General features: G+C 44.1%; 1 protein-coding gene across 9 annotated transcripts in view; it reads right to left on the bottom strand.

Annotated features, from left to right (window-relative positions):
• Positions 1-18,282, bottom strand: part of opa1 (OPA1 mitochondrial dynamin like GTPase) — a 34,299-nt gene that overhangs the window by 2,622 nt on the left and 13,395 nt on the right. For 6 of the 9 annotated variants that reach the window (XR_012953100.1, XR_012953101.1, XR_012953104.1 and 3 more), the window contains 11 exons: positions 18,003-18,079; positions 16,630-16,795; positions 16,111-16,263; positions 15,780-15,888; positions 15,235-15,314; positions 14,992-15,132; positions 14,691-14,807; positions 14,490-14,583; positions 14,003-14,113; positions 6,355-6,426; positions 5,194-5,520 (listed from right to left, as the gene is read on the bottom strand). Coding sequence is in view for 3 of the 9 variants with exons in the window: in XM_076088094.1 (XP_075944209.1) it covers positions 14,003-14,113; positions 14,490-14,583; positions 14,691-14,807; positions 14,992-15,132; positions 15,235-15,314; positions 15,780-15,888; positions 16,111-16,263; positions 16,630-16,795; positions 18,003-18,079 (1,048 nt within the window). In the remaining 6 variants the exon portion in view is untranslated. The remainder of the gene's footprint in view (positions 1-5,193; positions 5,521-6,354; positions 6,427-14,002; positions 14,114-14,489; positions 14,584-14,690; positions 14,808-14,991; positions 15,133-15,234; positions 15,315-15,779; positions 15,889-16,110; positions 16,264-16,629; positions 16,796-18,002; positions 18,080-18,282) is intronic. The other 3 variants (XM_076088094.1, XM_076088095.1, XM_076088097.1) reach the window with 1 other exon arrangement.

Raw genomic sequence — 18,282 nt, 5'->3', positions numbered from 1 at the left:
ACCTCAGCTTGGCCTCTGGAGAACTGGTACCAGCACAAGTATGCTGCATGTTTTTCTGTCACTGCGACACAGCTGAAGACAACAAATTGGGCTCATGTAAACTATTCTCTAATGGATCATCAGGAAAAGAAGTGGAATATTAATTGATAATGGATATAATCGTTGTAATAAACATTTCCAATGATTATTCAAAGCATGGACTGCTTTCCTTCAAACAGTGTGAATCAGTCAATCAATCAAGTCAGTCAACAAAATGAGTTCCAAGTGAAGCGACACCAGGATCATAAATCTGCTCTTTAAACAGAGGAAATATTAAACAGTATTCCCCTCCCAACCATATACCTCTGCAGGTAGAAACCCCCTCACATCTTTCACCAAAACACCAGATGGCCCTCTGACAGCGACAGCCAAACCTCAAGACCACTTCACACATGTGATGATGAAGACTTGTGTACCCTTTCCCAGTCAGCAAAGACCACATCAAAGCTCTCACCCTCCCCTTTTCATGGTATGTACCTCACGGGCACATTGCTAATGGACAGAGGGAGATACCATAACAACAACATTTCACATGAAAAGGGGGGGGGGGGGGAATCTACTGGAAAAACAATCAGTCACTTCTTTTCACGATTACACTCCCATTGTCCGAAGACCGCATTAGACGGGGCAATCCTTCCACCCGACATGTACTGTCACACGAGATGAGCGAGCCATCTAAAGCGGTCTTAATCACTGATTAAACAGTGGCTGAAGGAAGTCTGTGGGCCAACACAGAGAAAAGGAAGCCGTGGCTCGCAATGCCAGCTGCACCTCCAGGCCTGGCTGGCTTCTCCAGCGTTCCCCGTCACCCTCGCTAATCTGTCTGGATCTCCCCCAAGCACAAACTCAAACACCGGCTCTGAAAAACAAACTAGCACTGCTCCGTCTTGATCAATCGGCCACACGAGATCCATAGGCAACCTATTGTCGATTATTTTCCTGTAAAGAAGGCCCAATGAAAACAACTTAAAATTAAAAAAAAGAAAAAAAGACTTGCCCCGTTTTCAGGGAGATAAATCATTGTGGTTCGGACCTCAGAGCAACAGTGTCGTATAAGTGTCCATTTCAGGTCGGCACAAAGGTGATAATAAGTGTGTGCGTGCTTTGGAGTGAAACTAAATATTGTACTCGGGGGGCTTGTGTGCAGCCCCCTTTTGATGGGAGCACGGCTGCTTAGGTATCCTTTTCCTGATGGATGAAAAGCACACGGTTCTTAGGAGAGATGCAGCCCCCCCCCCTCCTGAAATACTAGCAGAGCTGAGGAGTTCTGGATAACACACACATGCACACGCACACACACAAAAGGTAGGCAGAACTGAGCGAATTAACTGACAGACAGAAAAACTTGGACAACAAAGTCAAACTACCGGAACGTCTCAAAAACCAGCTAGAGCTGTACAGTCACGCTACCTCCACCTTTGTTTCACCTTCCTACACACTCAACGCTGGCAGGTGGCAAAAACAAACTCCCTGGCCTTTGATACTCTGTTAACACACTCAGGCAAAATGGCAGGGCGTTAGGTGGAGATTACAACACCTAATGGAGGCATTAAGGGGGCCTGTCGAGGGGCACGCTGACAAGTCAGTGCAGCAGGTGTGGGGTTGAATGAAACATAACCCGGCGGTACGCCATTCCAGCACGCAGCCCACCGCAGGGCACGGCTCAAAGGCAACTGACAAGGGTTCAGCCGCGTGGGCTGCGTGCCCTGACCACAGAACTACACAGCTCAATCTGAGCCAATCAGAGTAGGATTACCAACATCTGTTGGACCTGAAGAAGAGATGTGAGGTATACGGGGGTGTGGAGTTTTAGCCGGTGCGGGCGAAAGGAGGTTACCGTCTGTCGGCTCATCAAAAACATGGGAAATCCCCTGGCTCAAGCTTCAAAGCTTCGAAGTGGGTTTAGATGTGGCTGATGATAAGGTGCGCTATGGAGCCTCAGTGCTTCACATGCAGACCGCTTAACACGGGTCAAACATTAAGGATCCAACCGCCGGGCAAAGACACCGTGTTCTTCTAAATCACTGGGGTCAGCAGCGGTTAGATTAGAGGGCTTGTGATAAGAAAAGACACAAGTTTGTTTCCCCAGATTGTCTGGAAAAGTTTACCATGAAAGGTTGAAAATCACTCGGCTGACACAACTGAAACCCATCATTGATCCAGTGGAGCACTAAACTGTGGTTGCACTGGGCAGCTCTTATAATAAATAAACTTATTTGCCTTCAGAAGGTTTTACAATACTACAAGATACGACACCCTTTATCCTCGGGCCGCGTTCGGGTTGACATTAGTACTGCAGCTCCCTCATTCATTTGAATAACGTTTAATCAGTTCAGAGTCACAAGATGTGCAGCAGCTCCCAGCAAGCACAACACTTGACCACAAAATCTTCTGTCTCTCCTGACAAATGATCAGCCACCTATTTTAATATATATTACATATATTCCATTATGGCATTTTGGAGAGAAGACCTAACTAAACCCATCAACGACTCCCTTACACAGGATGCTTAATGACTTTAAAATGAGCCCTCAGCAGCTTTCAGCAGCCCAGGAGGCCACTGGTGAATGTGAATGGCGTCTTTCAAAAAAGCCAATATTCTGAGGATAAAAACTGTGAGAAACAGATATTTATTTCCCCCACACCATCTGTTTGCCACAAAAAGACAGCAGCAAGAGGAAGAAAAGGCCACAACAAGGCTTTCTTTTCTCCGTCCTGTGGAAATGCAACAAAAAAAAGTGGACAGAGTCACCATTGCCGGCTTCTCGCAGAGCAGTGGGAGTAGCGATCTAAAACTCCATTTAGGCTCCTGTTTACCTAAGAGATGAGCCCCAAAACACAGTCATTCAACCGCTCACCCCTTTATCTGGTCATGAATATTCCCATAATCCTCTGGCCTCTATCCCAGAGGCCCCTTCTTTAAGATGGTTGGCGAGGATGGAGGGACTCTCGCCCATTGAGAGAAGGAGAAGGGAGCGCCCCCCCCCCCAAATTCCCTCTTTCAAGACCTTCTCTCGGCTGATCTCCACATGAAATGATATCTCATTCACTCTCACTCCGTCGAGTCCCGTAAGCCTGCCGCAGCCGAAGCGCTGGCAGAAGGAGAGCTGCGCCACAAAGGCTTTAATTGACCTGTAATTAGAGTTTGAAACTGCGCGGCCCTGCTGGACAAGTAGCCAACACAGAAGAGAGAGAGGACAGAGGAGAGAAGAAGATGAGAGAGAGGAGAGAGAGAGAGAGGGGACAGGGAGGCCTGCAACGTACTGTGAGAAAGAAAGAATAATAATCCTCTTACTGTGGGAGATGGCCACTCTCCTGTAAAGAAAGGGTGGCTGTTATGAAAAAGTGGCAACAGAGAGATTTCAGCGGATGAAGTTTGGTGCCAAGGTTGAGGCTACTTTAGCAGCAATTCACATTATAGTCACTAGAGAGCGAGAGAGGGGGGGGGGGGGGGGGGGGTTTGGTTCCTGTCCCAACCTGTCATCATTCATGACCGCCAGGGTCACAGTGTAGGTAGGGACACGGAACATTTTAACGCTCGGCTGTTTCTGCCTTTGAAAGGCGATCTTTTAATGTAACAAACAGAAAAGCCCTTTTTTTTTTTTCTTCTCTCCTCAGCATGCTGCTTGATTTGTCACTAAATCTGGATTGTCATGCTATAAAAACTGGGCCATGGGAGACCTGGACACTGGGAGAGCTGGGATGTCGACGGCCCAAAACGCCGTGTCAGCGACAGAGCAATGAATCAGCCCTCGCAGTCACAGCTCTTATCTAGAAAACAGATGCCTGGGAAAGAGCAGCCCAACCTGGGGAACCACATACGTAGGTCTAAACAGGTCAACGCTCGGGGTCAGACTAAACCAAAACGGCAGAGAAGTCCTTGGAAAGAGCCAGGTGACGATTGTGCGGCGCGGGTTTTATTGTCAAGCATTGCCTGGGCCTTTGAAGGGGCGAGAGATTTGAGCTGATTTTAGTACGGGGGGGTTATAAAGATGAAGATAGTGGCGACAACATTTGGAAGATGGTGGGTTTAGTTCTGGGCCTGATGGGTTTCACTGAGGGAAGAGCTACAACAGTAGATGTAAATGATCATGAACACAGAACAACTGAAACGTATCATCCAAACATAGCAGTAAACAGTCAGCATCACTTTCCATACGTATTGTTAAAAATGAACAGGTCTGAGACAGGAAGTCTACTCGTGACTCATGGTGTAAATCACAGAAAGTCACGAGTCTGAAGTTTTCCAAGTCTCACATTTTTACACTCCTGTGCTGAGGCTAAGTGGCAATCCATCTCGAGTAGCCACATGGACCCGAGGATGTGATAATCCCGCAGAGAAACTCCCCTCTGCTGCGTCGGCCACAGGTGTGTGTGGACCAAGTTAACTAAAGCTGAACTCAGAGTGCGTGAGCGCACAAAACAAAAACACACTCAAGTTTGAGAAACAGGCATGCATACTTCCAGCCCCGTCGGTACCTGGGTTTAAATGTAAAGGATCTGTTTTTAATCACCTTCTTTCAGTCCCTTCTTGACATGGCACTGACCCCAAACCAGCCAATCACACAAGACAACACAGAGAGCGATAAGACATGCCGGGTGTCCTCTCCTCTCCGCTGCCCTCAGGTAAATACCCGTTTCCAGCTGCTCTGGACCCCACACACCGGCACATCCATGTAACGCTGAGAGGCAGCAAACGCACCTGGAATTCCTTTGAGCCTTAAGCAGAGGCCTGTTCAGGCTCATATGGACTGCAGGTGTTTTACTTGCAAAGGCCGAAAATTAGCACTGGTGCCTCAGAAAGGACCAAAGTATCTAACGCCCCGTTTGTCTTTCTTGATACTCAACACTTCAGCTGAAATATACGTCATGCTCCAAAAATAGCCTACCCACACATGCACTACATCTACAGGCATCATATTTTGAAAGATAGTCTGGCCAACTGATTTGCCAAGGGTTTGTCCGAGATATTCTCCCACATATTGTCAACCACAAAACTGTCCATTAAACAAGACCCCAAATTTCTGTCTGTTAACGAGACAACAGTAAATCAAAAACAGGGTACGGCTAGCCTCCTCGGCCAGTGTGGTCATGACATGAGAAAATTCCAACCTAAAGTTAGCATATTTTCCACCTATATGGTTTTCCTATTACCTCATCTTTACCAGCATCTGATGTCGGACCTCTGCATGCGTTTGAGTGACTGGAGGATCAGTGGGAATGGGTCCCCGGTGGATACGGTGCGCTGGAAACATGTGAACAGAAGCACACACCTCCTTCTCTTCCTATTTTCCCACACTTGGTCCGTCTCTCCTCTAGAGAGTGATCGATGGCTTCACATTCACCTTCTTTATCACCAGTTACATTTATCGCCTCTTGATGTGTTGTCATCTAAAACACACACAGCTCTTTTCTCTTGTTTCCTTTAGTCCGGCGGGTTTATTTGTATCCAGGGAGGATATTCAGAAGCAGCCAAATAACCTGCAGATTAAGTACAAACACTTAGTCTGTGTAAAACCCGCTGTTACAGTGCTTTGTTGTTTTTAAATTAAACTGTTATACAAATGTATTGGTTCATCGGAGCCTGTTTTCATAACTGATAAAGAGCTATAAATGCTGTATAGCTGCGTACGATGCATCTGTGCAACATGTCTTAGACATGCCTGGTTGTTGACAGGAGAGGAAGGATGGATGTATAGGAGCGAAGAGAGGAAGTGAGACAGTGACCGGGAGGGAATAAGGGGGAAGTGATGAATGATGGGAAAGTGGAAAGAGACAAAGGTCACCACTTTGTAAATAGGGGCAGGTGGCTGGTTGAAGTCTTGTTGGAGTGAGGTGAGGAAGGAGGAGGAAGACGAGGTGAGAGAGACTCCTGTGCTATAAGTATCATTTTCATTGTCGATTAATCTGTTGCTAATTTTCTTGATTAATAAATGAGTTGTTTGGTCTATAGAATGTCAGAAAATTGTAAAAAAATATATATAATTGTTTCCCAAAGCCAAAGATTACGTCATCAAATGTCTTTTTTTTGTCCACAACTTAAAGATATTTAGTTAACTGTCGTAGAGGAGTAAAGAAACCAGCAAATCTCTTTTACACAGTTTTAACCTTGTTCTCTTCACTAATCTAGCCTTTTTGACACCACAGTACAAAGAAAGCCGTCATAAGATGTGGAAAAAGAATATTCAAGATATTTACAGATGTTTTCGGGTGTCTTGTGAGAGAGAAGTCAGTTCACTTTGGAAGTCGTTTGCACACATCATTAACAAGATAAGATTAGATAAAATGCAGGAGGAGCAGCAACTGTGGGTCTACCGTTCGTGTACTCGATGCTCCCGGGGAGAAGATGGATCATTTGGCAGCAGCTCTGCAGCCCGAGGTTCGCTCCTCCATGGGGAAAAAAAACGAACTTGTATTGTATCACTACTAAGCCTCCTTACTTTACGAAGCGATACCGTTTAACTATTTCATTAAGAGACAAAAAAAATAAATCGTGTTCGGAAGAGTGGGATTGAGTTTTACAGAAAGGTGGAAAAAAGGGTGCAAAAGACAAAAAGGAAAGGAGTGAGTTGAATCAACAGAAGTGTAAATGGAGAAAAAGACTTTTTGAAAAACAGTCCACAGTGGACAGTGATTATGTAGGATCGTGTTGTAGTGTGTATGTGGAAAGAAAAATACACCGATGTGTGCGTGTCAACCTTTAGTTACACAAACATGATCAGGTACTAATATCTTGCAGCAATGGTAAAAAGCTAAATATCCGTCTCTCAGTTTATATGTCAATAGAGCCAAACAGCTGTCCGACACGTGCACCGGCATTAAACTTGTGATCCGATCGGTGGCGTGAATGCAGCAGGCCAGAAACGAGCGGTACCGACTTTGGGGAAGCATGTGCACACAACACCTCAGAACGATACGTCATCCCTTACAGAGGAGCACTCGCTAATCACTCTGGAGGAAGCTGCTCAAAGGAGGAGGAGGAGGGGGGAGGGGATGAAAGGAAACAAAGTGAGCGTGAGGCTGAGCAGGCATTCCGGTGAGCAAGCTCAGACAACCAGCGCTTTATTGTATTCTGCTTCCACACAAGAGAAAGGAGAAAGTGACGGCATGTGCAAACATGAAAACACTTCACACATTATCCCTGTTCTTCAGAGCACCTTCTGTTGACACCTTTAATTCCTACTAAATCCATAATCTTCTGCACATCTGTCTCATTCATCGGTCGCAATATAAACATGCAGTGAAGATGGCGATCTTGTTGTAAAGTGCTGTGTGTGGCGGCAAGGTGTTCATTGGAATCTGCTCTTCCAGATTCATTATAGCGAGGATAAATACCATGGCTTCTGGCTCAAATAAAAAAGTACAAGAGAAAAATCCCAAATAATCTGCTAAGTGAATCACACCAAAATTAATCACAAACTTAACGTGCCCCAGTGAGGCTGGGAGCTGTGCTGTCGGGGGCAATAGCTCCTAGTAGGGTCTCTCAAGGCAAAGTGGGTCCAGAGCAAGGCTGAGCCCCATGTGTTTATGGTCAAGATGCTGGCCTGGCGAGCTCCCCTCCCAGGTCTGGCTTCAGAACAGGGCACAGCCGTAAAAAACTACATGAAGCCGCCGCCCTGTGGGCCAGCCACTCGCAGGGATAGGCATTAGGGTCGGGTGCAGTGTGAGCACGGCGACACTAAAGTGGGTCTCTGAAAAACTGAGAAACAGCCAAAGTGGTAACACTTTACAATAACGTCCCTTTTGCATAGTGTGAAAAAACGTGTTGCCATGATAATACCAGTACAACAAAATGACACAAACCCATAAGTGGACACACACACACTCCACCCATATATAATGTATTTACCATGACTAGTAATGAGTAATGGTGTCTCGCATGGTCTCTCCCAATGACTAAGGTTTAAAACTCAACTTAACACTGAAGGAAAGAGCGAATGTAATAAAGTGTCAGTAAGAGATGGTGTGTGTGTGCGTGTGTGTATGACAGCAAGTGCGTGCAGGTGCTCGTGCCAGCGCAATGTACACATCGTCTTTATTAAGCTGACGAGGAGGATAAAAAGCCACCACGAGGGGAGCGACAGTCGGTAAACCGATTCTTCCCCTTCATGGGCGGAGGTGGAGCAGGGGAATATAAAAGGAACTATAACTGTAATTTGCCAAAACTGCTCGGCTATAAGTCACTGGGAGACAGAGACAAAATGACAATCAAGGTAATAAGGGGCAAATTCAACTAATGCTTTGGGTATATACAAAAATAGTTTAAAAAAAAATACCATATGCCTTGGATTCCACCAAGAGCTCCTTTGAAAAGGCGGCCTGTATGTTATGAATGACAAATGAGCAAAATGGTGCAATTAAAATGTATGTTCACGAGTGTCAAGTGTCTGGAAGCTCATAATATGACATCATAATGAAGCAGTAATTCTGGGAACACTCTGGTATCGTGCACTTACTCAAAACAGGCACCATTGTACCTTTTACAGTACACACACACAGTACACACACACAGTACACATACACACACACACACACACACACACACACTTTCAACGAAGCAGCCAAGCGACATCCCAGTGGACTCCTAAGAGGCCTTTGCTTGAACATTAGGCCTGGGCTGTGCTCCAGAGACGGCACTGTGCCATACAGCTGGTCTGGCACACGCTGACAAACACACACACCTCTACATTGTACCACTCATTAACAGTGCTTTCACACTCTTGCTCAGTGAGGCACACACCTGACCTGTATTTGTAACCTGAGCAATGCTGAGCCTGCCTGCAAGTAGGGGCAAATACAACCTCACAACAAACTGCCTAGGAGCATATTTCTGCCTTTGTTAAGTGCGTTTATCCCTTCTCCCGCCTCCCATCTTCCCTCCCCCCCCCCCCCATTGTAGAGGTTGTGAGGTCTCAACTCTGTTTCTCATTCTTTTCTCTCTCCCCTTCTGTCAATGGGAGAGAGAGACAGGGTCAGTTGGACAGAATTTGGCATGAGAGCTCCAGAGAGTTGGGAGAGGTGGAAAAGAAAGCTAGCTGGATGAAGCAGCCTGTGGTATTAGCCAGCGGCCCTGTGGGGTCAGGTCATAGTTTGGGTTTGAGGCGATGTGACCTTCTGTCTTTCAAAAGGGCTGAAGATTGAGGGGGGGGGGGGGGGGGGGGGGAGTGATGAAATGAGGAATGAAGATTTCATCATGCATCGATTGCTTCATCGACAGACATATACAAGTCCCTTTTCCTGCGAAGTCACGAGATCACGCAGCTACGGGCGTGGTTTAGGTTTGTTCAAAACAAAGATGTCCGTCATTGAAGAGGTTAGCGTAGGTGCTTCAAGAGCTTAAGTTATATCAGAACTAGTAGAGAAAGTATTTCTCCAATGAAAGAAGAGCGCTGACGGCTTTTCATGATGGAAAATATGCTTTATATGCAGACAGATGGTTCTGGCGTGTCAAAGGGACTCCTGTGAGTAAAAGTGCACAGGTTCAATGCCTGCCAACAGCCAAAATGTGTGGGTAAAACACAATGACTGGGAGATGCCTTTGTCCAATATAGTAACCGAGTTTGCCAATGCATGATTAATTCAGGATTAAAGCAAGACTTTTAAAAGATATTCTAGGAGCACCACAAGTGGAAAAGTGTATGCAGACACAACTTTCTGATCTGAACTTCTGTTTAAAAACACTTACTTTGTGCTTTGAGGCGTGTCAGAGTCAGCCCATCAGCCAATGCAGTTCAGTTTAGACAGAATTTCAGACTGATGGACCCGCATACTCACACCCACGGGTCTAGGCTGCATTACAGAAAGGTCTGTGCAAAGTGTCAGACAGCTAATGACCCAGATCCTCCACTCACCCACTAACTCAACCAGACAGATTGACAAAGCTTAAACTCTGAAACATACATTTCCTTGGTAGGAGGAAAAGAAAAATCTGCAATAAACCATACAATTAGGAGTTAGTGACATAAGCATACGGAGACGAATATTTGCAGAATATATTGTAGGTATGGGTTACAATGTTGAAAATGACTGGTGTTAGATTAAGTTCAGCACTTTTTGGGGCATTTTCATGCATCTATTGGTGACTAGACTGTAGAGACAGACAGGAAACAAGGGGAGAGAGACAAAGGGAACAACATGCAACAAATGTCTCCAGCCAAACGCGAAGCAGGAACTTTGTGGCTTAATGCTCACCTTGAACCCTTAAAGCACCACCGTGCCAGAGATTTATCAACATCTTTTCTTCAGCTCTTTTTCTGAAAGTTTACATTACAACCGTTGTACAATCACACTATTTTACTGTCAAAAGCCTGAGCGCTGTGGTTCTGACCCGTGTACCCTCCAACTCTTTGCTGCCAGTGTTGATGCTGAAGTTTTCTCTGTGACACAAATAATAGAATTGGTATAAAAAAATAAACTCTTCTCAGCAGGTGTGAAAGTGAAAATGGCTGAAAAAAAAAATCAGAGAACAAACTTTACGGGTTCCTTTGCTGGACCCCATGGGTCTGTGAGAGGGTATAGTGTGCATGCACAGGTGTGTTTCTACCCTCTAGATCCCATGACAGAGTCCAGCCACATTCCCACATCTATCAGTGAGCAGAGTCTTTGGTGGTGGGAAGTGGAAATGACTTGCCTGTTTGGGAAAGTTTTTGGATTTACTTGACTTGCAGGATTTGCAAGGCCAGGCAGGTCCAGGCATTCCAGACAGTGTCTAATGGAGCGAGGACCGTGTGTGTGTGTGTGTGTGTGTGTGTGTGTGTGTGCGCGCGCACACTCTCTCCCCTCGGCTGGTGTCACAGAAAAGCCGATTCCACCGCAGAGGGAACGAAAACATTCCCCTTGGTATCTCTTCTCTATTTGTCTCTTTGTTTGACTGTGCCTATATGAACTGTATAGGTACTCTCTGTAAAACGACATCCGTGTGTGTCTGTACGTATGTTTGTCTACTTGAATGCACAATACAATATGTATACTGTTCTATATGATTTGTATACGTGTGCGTTTTCAATGGTAGTCACAGAGGGAAAAAGTCAGTGAAGGAGTGTGTGTGCGTTTTCTCAAGGCGACAATTGAGTCAACCAAACCAAACACACAGATAAACCAACCACTAAAAGTCTTGCGTCATTCATTTGTGGGCCTTTACAACACGAGTCCCCTATCAGCAGTCAGGAAGTCCTTATGAAGACGGGAAACAATAGAGACCGTGTGTGCCTGTCAAGAGTTTAAATAAATGTAGAAAATATTGTGAAAATGAAGATGTTAATGTTTAATTAAATGGTGTTGCTGTGGCCTCAAACATTCAATTAGAAGCCAAGAATATCTGGCAGCAGGAATAAAGACAGCAGGGTGAGATATTTCAGGGCCAGAGGGCAAAGCACCGCCAACTAAACGCCATCACAACATAGCCAGAAATATAGCTAATAATAAATAAAGTCATATGGTCACTCAGGGTATCTGCAAGTTGCAAACACTCTAATTTAAACACCTTAAAAAGTCCTTTCAGACGAAAATCACGTAACTATCAGAGTTTGAGAACAACCAAAGAAAAGACCTTCAGTCTTGACTTAAGTCAAGTAAAGTCAAGTTTATGGAACAGAAATCCTAAAAAAACATAAACGAGATCACTGCAGCCAATTCCAGACAGACTTGAATGTCGAGTTTTCAAGATCATCGCACCAATTTATGTAAAATTATTTAAAACAATACAAATTGCATTGGGGACAAACGTCTTGTAGATGCCGATGAGACTGACTGACTTGGTAACACTAATGTTATTTATCGTCAAAGGATTTATATTAAAAAAAATAATAATTAAAAAAAATAAATCGCACATTCATGAATCATATTTTCAATTACTTCTAATTAGTGTATCTAAGACATTTTAATGTTTTTTTTTAATCCCTACAATTTAGATCATGCAAAACATGTTATGGGTTTTAGATTTGTTGGTGTAAATGAGAGAATAGCAGTGCGTGTGCAACTTGTACTTTGAGGTAGGCGTGTGTAAATTATGCTTGCCTGTGTGTATGCGCCTTTGTGGTGACAGGAACTATGATTAGGAGTGTGTGTGTGTCATACAGAGAGTTCAGATATGGCAGCAAGCCTTGCATTCTGCTTTGTGAATGCAGACTTTGCTTAGCGAGCAGAGTTTTGCTGAATAAGACCAAAGCAGGAGACGACACAACCCCCCCATTGTACTAGCTGTAAATAGGAGCCTTCAGCGAGCAGACAGGTAAAAATTAGCGGATATGTAGGGCCCACCCCCGAGAAACGTCTTTCAAAACTTACCAACAGTGCAGAAATATTACATGTGCACTGTGTCATTGTGCAAACACCACATTCAGTACATACCTAAAAGCTTTTTAACCAAAGTAAATGAGAGAAACGCATATTCGCACACGGATTCTCGTCAGGAGAAGATTGGTCTTCTGCTTTAACAGCCTCTCTACAGCGGGTTTATGGATTGAACCCTGTGCAGGCAGGAAAACATTAAGCAAGGAATTCTCAAGCAATGCACTCCCAACAACTACTGTCAGGGGCTGCTAACCAGCAGTGCGGCTCAATCAACCCCCTGTAGGTAAATACATTTACATATCCATGGAAACACCAGACAACATCTACAGGTCCGGTCACGTCTCTGGTGGAGCAGTCCAAGACATGACTAACTCTCAACAACTAGAGGGGTCGTTGGTGGTGCCAAAAAAAAGAAGAAGACATTTTCCCCAGCCGTCTCTGGTTACCATTAAGGCCGGGCTCAAACTGAGAGCAGAGCCATGCTGGTCATGACTCATATAAGCCTCTTCCCACCCGAACACACAACAAATGAGCACGCCAGGCATGGGTCTGTTTAATGACCTTTGAGAACGCGAGGATTTTCCAAATGATGATTCACTTTCTTTGAACAACAATATGTTCCTGAGGAAAATACCCCCAAATGATTCTAGATGAACTATTCCATTTAGTTTCTAAAACCTTACCGTTAACATATACATCAAACATGACGTTGGATGCGACCAATAAAAGGTGGCCAGCAGGCTCTTTTTGAAAGTGTCTGCAGGAACACCGAAGGCTTCTAGAGCATTTTAGATGGCGGTTTCCCCAATTCAAGTGACTGAAAACCTTTCATCAAGTTCAGAGAGATGGCAAAATCCCAGTGGGTACGATTATAATATATGCATTTGTCGCCGAGTAAGTAATAGTCACCGTATTCCGATGGACACACAGGAGACAGAGAGCAAGTCTGGGCTTGTCTTTTAGGCATGTGGGCACTCCGCAAAGTCTGCTGTGTTTAATTAAAACAGTTGTGTTAATAGAGAGCTGGGCTGGTGGCTGGAACTGACAGGTAGACAGCCAGCACACTGCTGCTACTCATCTCACACACACACCAAAGACTATTTACATGTATGAGGGATTTCATCATGAACAGGTATGTCAAATATATGTGTAGTGTTCAGTCTCATGGGACCAGCCATACATGCACAGTACACACATATGAGGGTGAACATGGTGGGTGGAAAGCTAAAAGTAGGTGGAGACCATAAAAAAATAAACCGAGTTTAAAATGTTCCAATGTGGCAGCATTACTGCCTATTATATGAAGAATGTCATACATGTCTGATAGAAAAGCAACAGTCAATCTGCCTTAAAAAGAAGCTTAAATTGCCAGTTGACATATTCCAACTTTCCTGCACTGTATCAACTGATTGAATAGTGCTCTATCAGACTGGTCAATACCATTTCCTTCAGCACTACTGCCACCTACTGACATTTTCAATACTTCCAATAAAGGAACCATTTACTTAACACACCACAAGCTTAGGTATGGAAGCAAGTGTATGAGTTGCATTGGGGTCTCACGATCCCTACAACAACCAATGGGACAAGCTGACAGTGACAAACAGCCTCCTAAATCATGGCCTTTAGGTGTTTGTTTGTGTTTTTAGCTGTAAGTCTTTGTGTGTCTTACTGAGATCCTCGGCCAGCTGAACTCGGCGGCCAGTGATGAGGTGGGTCTTCTTCTCCATGTCTTCCCCAAAGTCATCCAGCACCTCCTTTACATTTTTCTCCAGTCGGCGCACTGAGAGGACAAAAGGAAGAACAAAAAAACACACAAAGCATAAAAATCAATATTCAATCAAACAACTATGCTTTAGATTTGTCTCTATTGTTGAATTATATAACATATTTTACCATCATTATACTGGTTGTGAGAGGAATTGTCTATTTTCACTTTAGGTGACCGATATATGAATGTACTGATATTAAAACCAATTACCCTATTGAATGGTTATCGGTGACTGGTTATAGATCTCGGGTAAATTATATCAATAAGCTCAGGCCAACATATATATAGTTTGATATATAATCAAAATATGATTTCCAAAATAATCTATATTTGTCTTTTTTTAAATATTTGAATGATGGATACCATATTCCATATCCCCAGTCCTTACCCTCAGTGTTGGTGAGCTGCTGTCGGAGCGTGTTAGCTGTGATGACCAGCATCCTCTGGATCCTCCAGAACAGAACCACATCATTGCACTCCAACTAGAAATACATGCAGGCACACAGCTTAGCTTTTCACACTCTAAATATACAGGGGAAATAAGTTCTGAAAGAAGGACAACTCGGGATTACTCATCCTCTTTCCTTACCTCAGAGTCAACAAAGTGCCTCTGGTAGTAGTAGAAGCCTCTCTTGCAGAGGCTACAGTGAGACAGCGCCTTCTGCAAGAAGTGTCGGCGATACAGCTGATGCCACGTGTCCTTGATCTGACCATGTAAGGAGATGAGTAATTCAGTAGTTAATGGATGGCAGCATAATGAAGCACTGTATGCATGCTTCAGCTGAAAATGTAGCAAGGTTGTGTTTTATGTTAGCCAAGATCAAGAGGATTCCAACACCCCCCCCCCCAAAAAAAGGAATAAATCAGAGATGCAGGTATTTCTATCTCACCAGCACAGGGTCAACTTCAACCCCTCGTCCCTCCAGATTCTTCCTGACTGTTGTGACCTCGTCATTGGCCAAGTAGGCTGTGTGCTCATCGTGTAGCTTCAGCAAGCGCTCCAGCTCATTCTTTGTTTCGTTACGAATGTGCTACAAGGTCAAAGAGAAGGAAGCGAGCACTGTGTTGAGATGTACAGTAGATGGACATTTCGATTATTGCACAGTACGAGGAGAGACCCCTTGAACTCTGACCTGATCTGGTGTACGATTCATCCAGTTCATCCACCTCTGCCTCCAGCCTGGACCCACCATATCTCCGATCACCGACTCAGCTACGAGGAGAGACAAGAGCAAAAGTCACGAGCATTCATGGCACTGCAGAAACAGAGCTGTGGACGACTAGAGCTGCCTAGACAAGATAGCAAGGAAGCACGACCAATTATCACAAGTTGTCGTCTTCCTAATATGTGTCAGCGACTCGTTTACCAATTTACATCAAAATGTGGAAAACGTGCAAATGAAAATTGAAGAATATCTTTTGTAAAATTCTGCTAAATAGATCGGACATGACTATGTTTGAACACTATCCAAATGGGGAGGAAATATAAGGCCAGGTGTTGAAGGCACTGAACACGATGTAACTGTGCAACTGTGTCTGTGTCGTACTTAGTCTGATCTACACATCTACACAGGACTTTGACACATTTCGACAGGTAAAATTATCACATTGTTAAGACTGGGAAGTGAGTCTAGTACTGGCTGAGTGACACTGCATGAGGGAATTATGGCTAACGCACTGTCTTTGAGGCGTGACTGCAGGGTTTCCTCCATGAACTGGATGGCTGCATCCCACTGGGGCTTGTCCGTGATGGAGCGGTCTTCCAGAGCATTGTGCTGGATCACCCTCTGACACACACACACACACACAGGGAAATAAGAAAGTTGAGCTGCAAAGTAAATGCAATACATATTAAGTCTTCTACCAGATGTGCCACATCCATTTAGCATCAAGGGGTATGTGCATCAATGTTAGCAAGACCAGTTTCTTTATACTCGGTGCACATGATCATGGACGTGTGTCTCTGTACCCTTGCACACACAGGGCGAGTGGATCTACTGTGTGTTTACCAGGCTGTCCATGGCCCTCTCATTCCACTTGTGCCTCTTGATGCTGTCGTCCTTCACAGCCTCCTTCAACTTGTCAAAAATGTCGTCCTGGTCTTTGCCTTTGTATTCAGCCATGAAGCGGGCAAACTCTTCCTGCAGTGTCTCCCAGGCAACCTAATGGGTGGGGAAAGAAAGAGGAGGCTCATCTTACCACAAGGCCATTTCTTGGTTGAAGATTTGTTCTACAGTCTGGGGCACAATAATTGTACTAAATATAAGTAGTAAAGAAATAGGAGTGTATTACAACGCTAAAGTATAGAATTTAAATATCAGCAAAATCCTAAATCATTCTGTAATAAATAAGTTTTGGCAACATCATAATTTATTTCTGAAAGAAATGCCACAACAGGAACAAACTCATAAACCAATTAAATGTATATAAGATCTGATTTAACCAAAGTTTAACAGTCGACATCTCCCTTTAAACGATCTGTATTGAATATTGACCAGTTGTATGAAGACGTAGATGATGAGCGTTACCTCCAGTGCTTTGTGTGGAAGCTGCTTGTCGGTCCACTGCTTGAGCTTGATGTCTACGGTGGTGTTAAAGGTACCGGAGTCCGTTGTTTGGGCAGCAGGCAGGTAGATGTTTTCAATCACATGGGTGGAAACGCGTTCCCACAGCTTCTTCTGCAAGATGGCCTCCCTGGAAGAGTAAAAAGATAAGTCATGCCCACTTCCTCATTGACGAGAGGGAAGAAGACATCTTTTGATTGGCACCTCTGGCCGTTGTGATTTCGGTAACATGCTGAAGGTCCTTCGACCACATCGTAGATGCATGGAACTTTTTTATTTTTTACATTCTGATAATTATTTTTAGATTTATATTTAAGATGGATTGAAGAAGCCAGAGTGTTTGTAACAAAGTTGTGTCCAGCTCGGTTCAGTTAAGGTGGGGTAAGAAAACAATGAGTGAAGAGTGATCGTTCTTGGCTGAGCTTCCTTCACTTCTGTAGTCAGTGCTGCACAATTGCACTTGGCCGCAGATTCCAATACAGCTCCAGTCTGACCCTGTTAGCAGCTAACAGCCTCCACACTCTCGCTCCATCCCTCCAGGGCCGTGTGACAATGGAACAAAACCTTAACCAAGTCCCCCGAAGACCAGACCGGTGTTGTGCCTTCCTCATTTATCATAAACACACTCATATTTCATTAGGCTCCCCTTTTGTTCGGGGAAGCACTCCTCACTGTCAATAAGCGCTATCTCCGATATTGCTGGCTGGCTAACAGGGCCACCCCTGTTCTGGTCCATGGGCCATTCATCAAAATATTGATCTGGGAGAACTGATGGCACGCACACTAGGGATGGCCACAACACCGTGCATACATCTCACTAAGCAAGGTTGTCCTCATTGAGGAACTTTACATTCACTCACAGATAAATACAGCAAGACATAGACCTGCAATTAGCTCTAAAAATAGCTTTCAACTCATGTCTGGTTGAGTGCTGGAGCGGTGCAAACACATGATGTAATTGCTTTCAGGCAAAGACAACACAGCTCAGTCCTCATAAGGTGGCATCTCAATTAGACCAATATCCTACACAGAGTGGATCAAAAAGTGACGATCCATATTTGCAACGCCAAAACTGACATTTGAAGAAATTACAGGCGGAAGCGCTGTGCATTTGGAGAACAGGACACATCTTCCTCCAAAAATATAAACAAACAAACAAACAAAAGGTAAAAAAACATTAAAAACTCTAAATGGTTTTAACAGTTTAAAATGTTTGTGCTGCAAATGGTTTCGAAATGTATATATTTGATATAAAAATACAAAATCAGGACCCAATTATCTGTATTAAACATTAACACTGATAACATTATTTGGAAATTAGCTCGTCATTAACTTACCAGTGTTGTGGGGTCACTTGACTCAAACTAATGACTTCATCCAAGATTTCATTTTTGGCCTTTTCGAAGAGTTCATTCTGCAAAAAAAACATAATAACATCTGTATTATAACTTAATGTCTTTGGAAAACTTAAAATGGTGTGCAACTGTTTTATAAACTCGTGTTTATCGTGACAAAACAAGGGCCACCAATGAGCATCCAATCATTTTCCTTCATACTTGTTGTTGTTGTTTGGCGAGCATCTATTAAAGAGCAATAAATGTGTCATTATGTGCACTT

This window comes from Anarhichas minor, unplaced genomic scaffold (genome assembly GCF_050575085.1).
Source record: "Anarhichas minor isolate MPS153535 unplaced genomic scaffold, ASM5057508v1 ptg000010l, whole genome shotgun sequence".
In the NCBI taxonomy this organism is placed as follows: domain Eukaryota; kingdom Metazoa; phylum Chordata; class Actinopteri; order Perciformes; family Anarhichadidae; genus Anarhichas; species Anarhichas minor.
The sequence above is the reverse complement of the archived record's forward strand: the minus strand, read 5'-3'. Positions and strand labels throughout refer to the sequence as shown.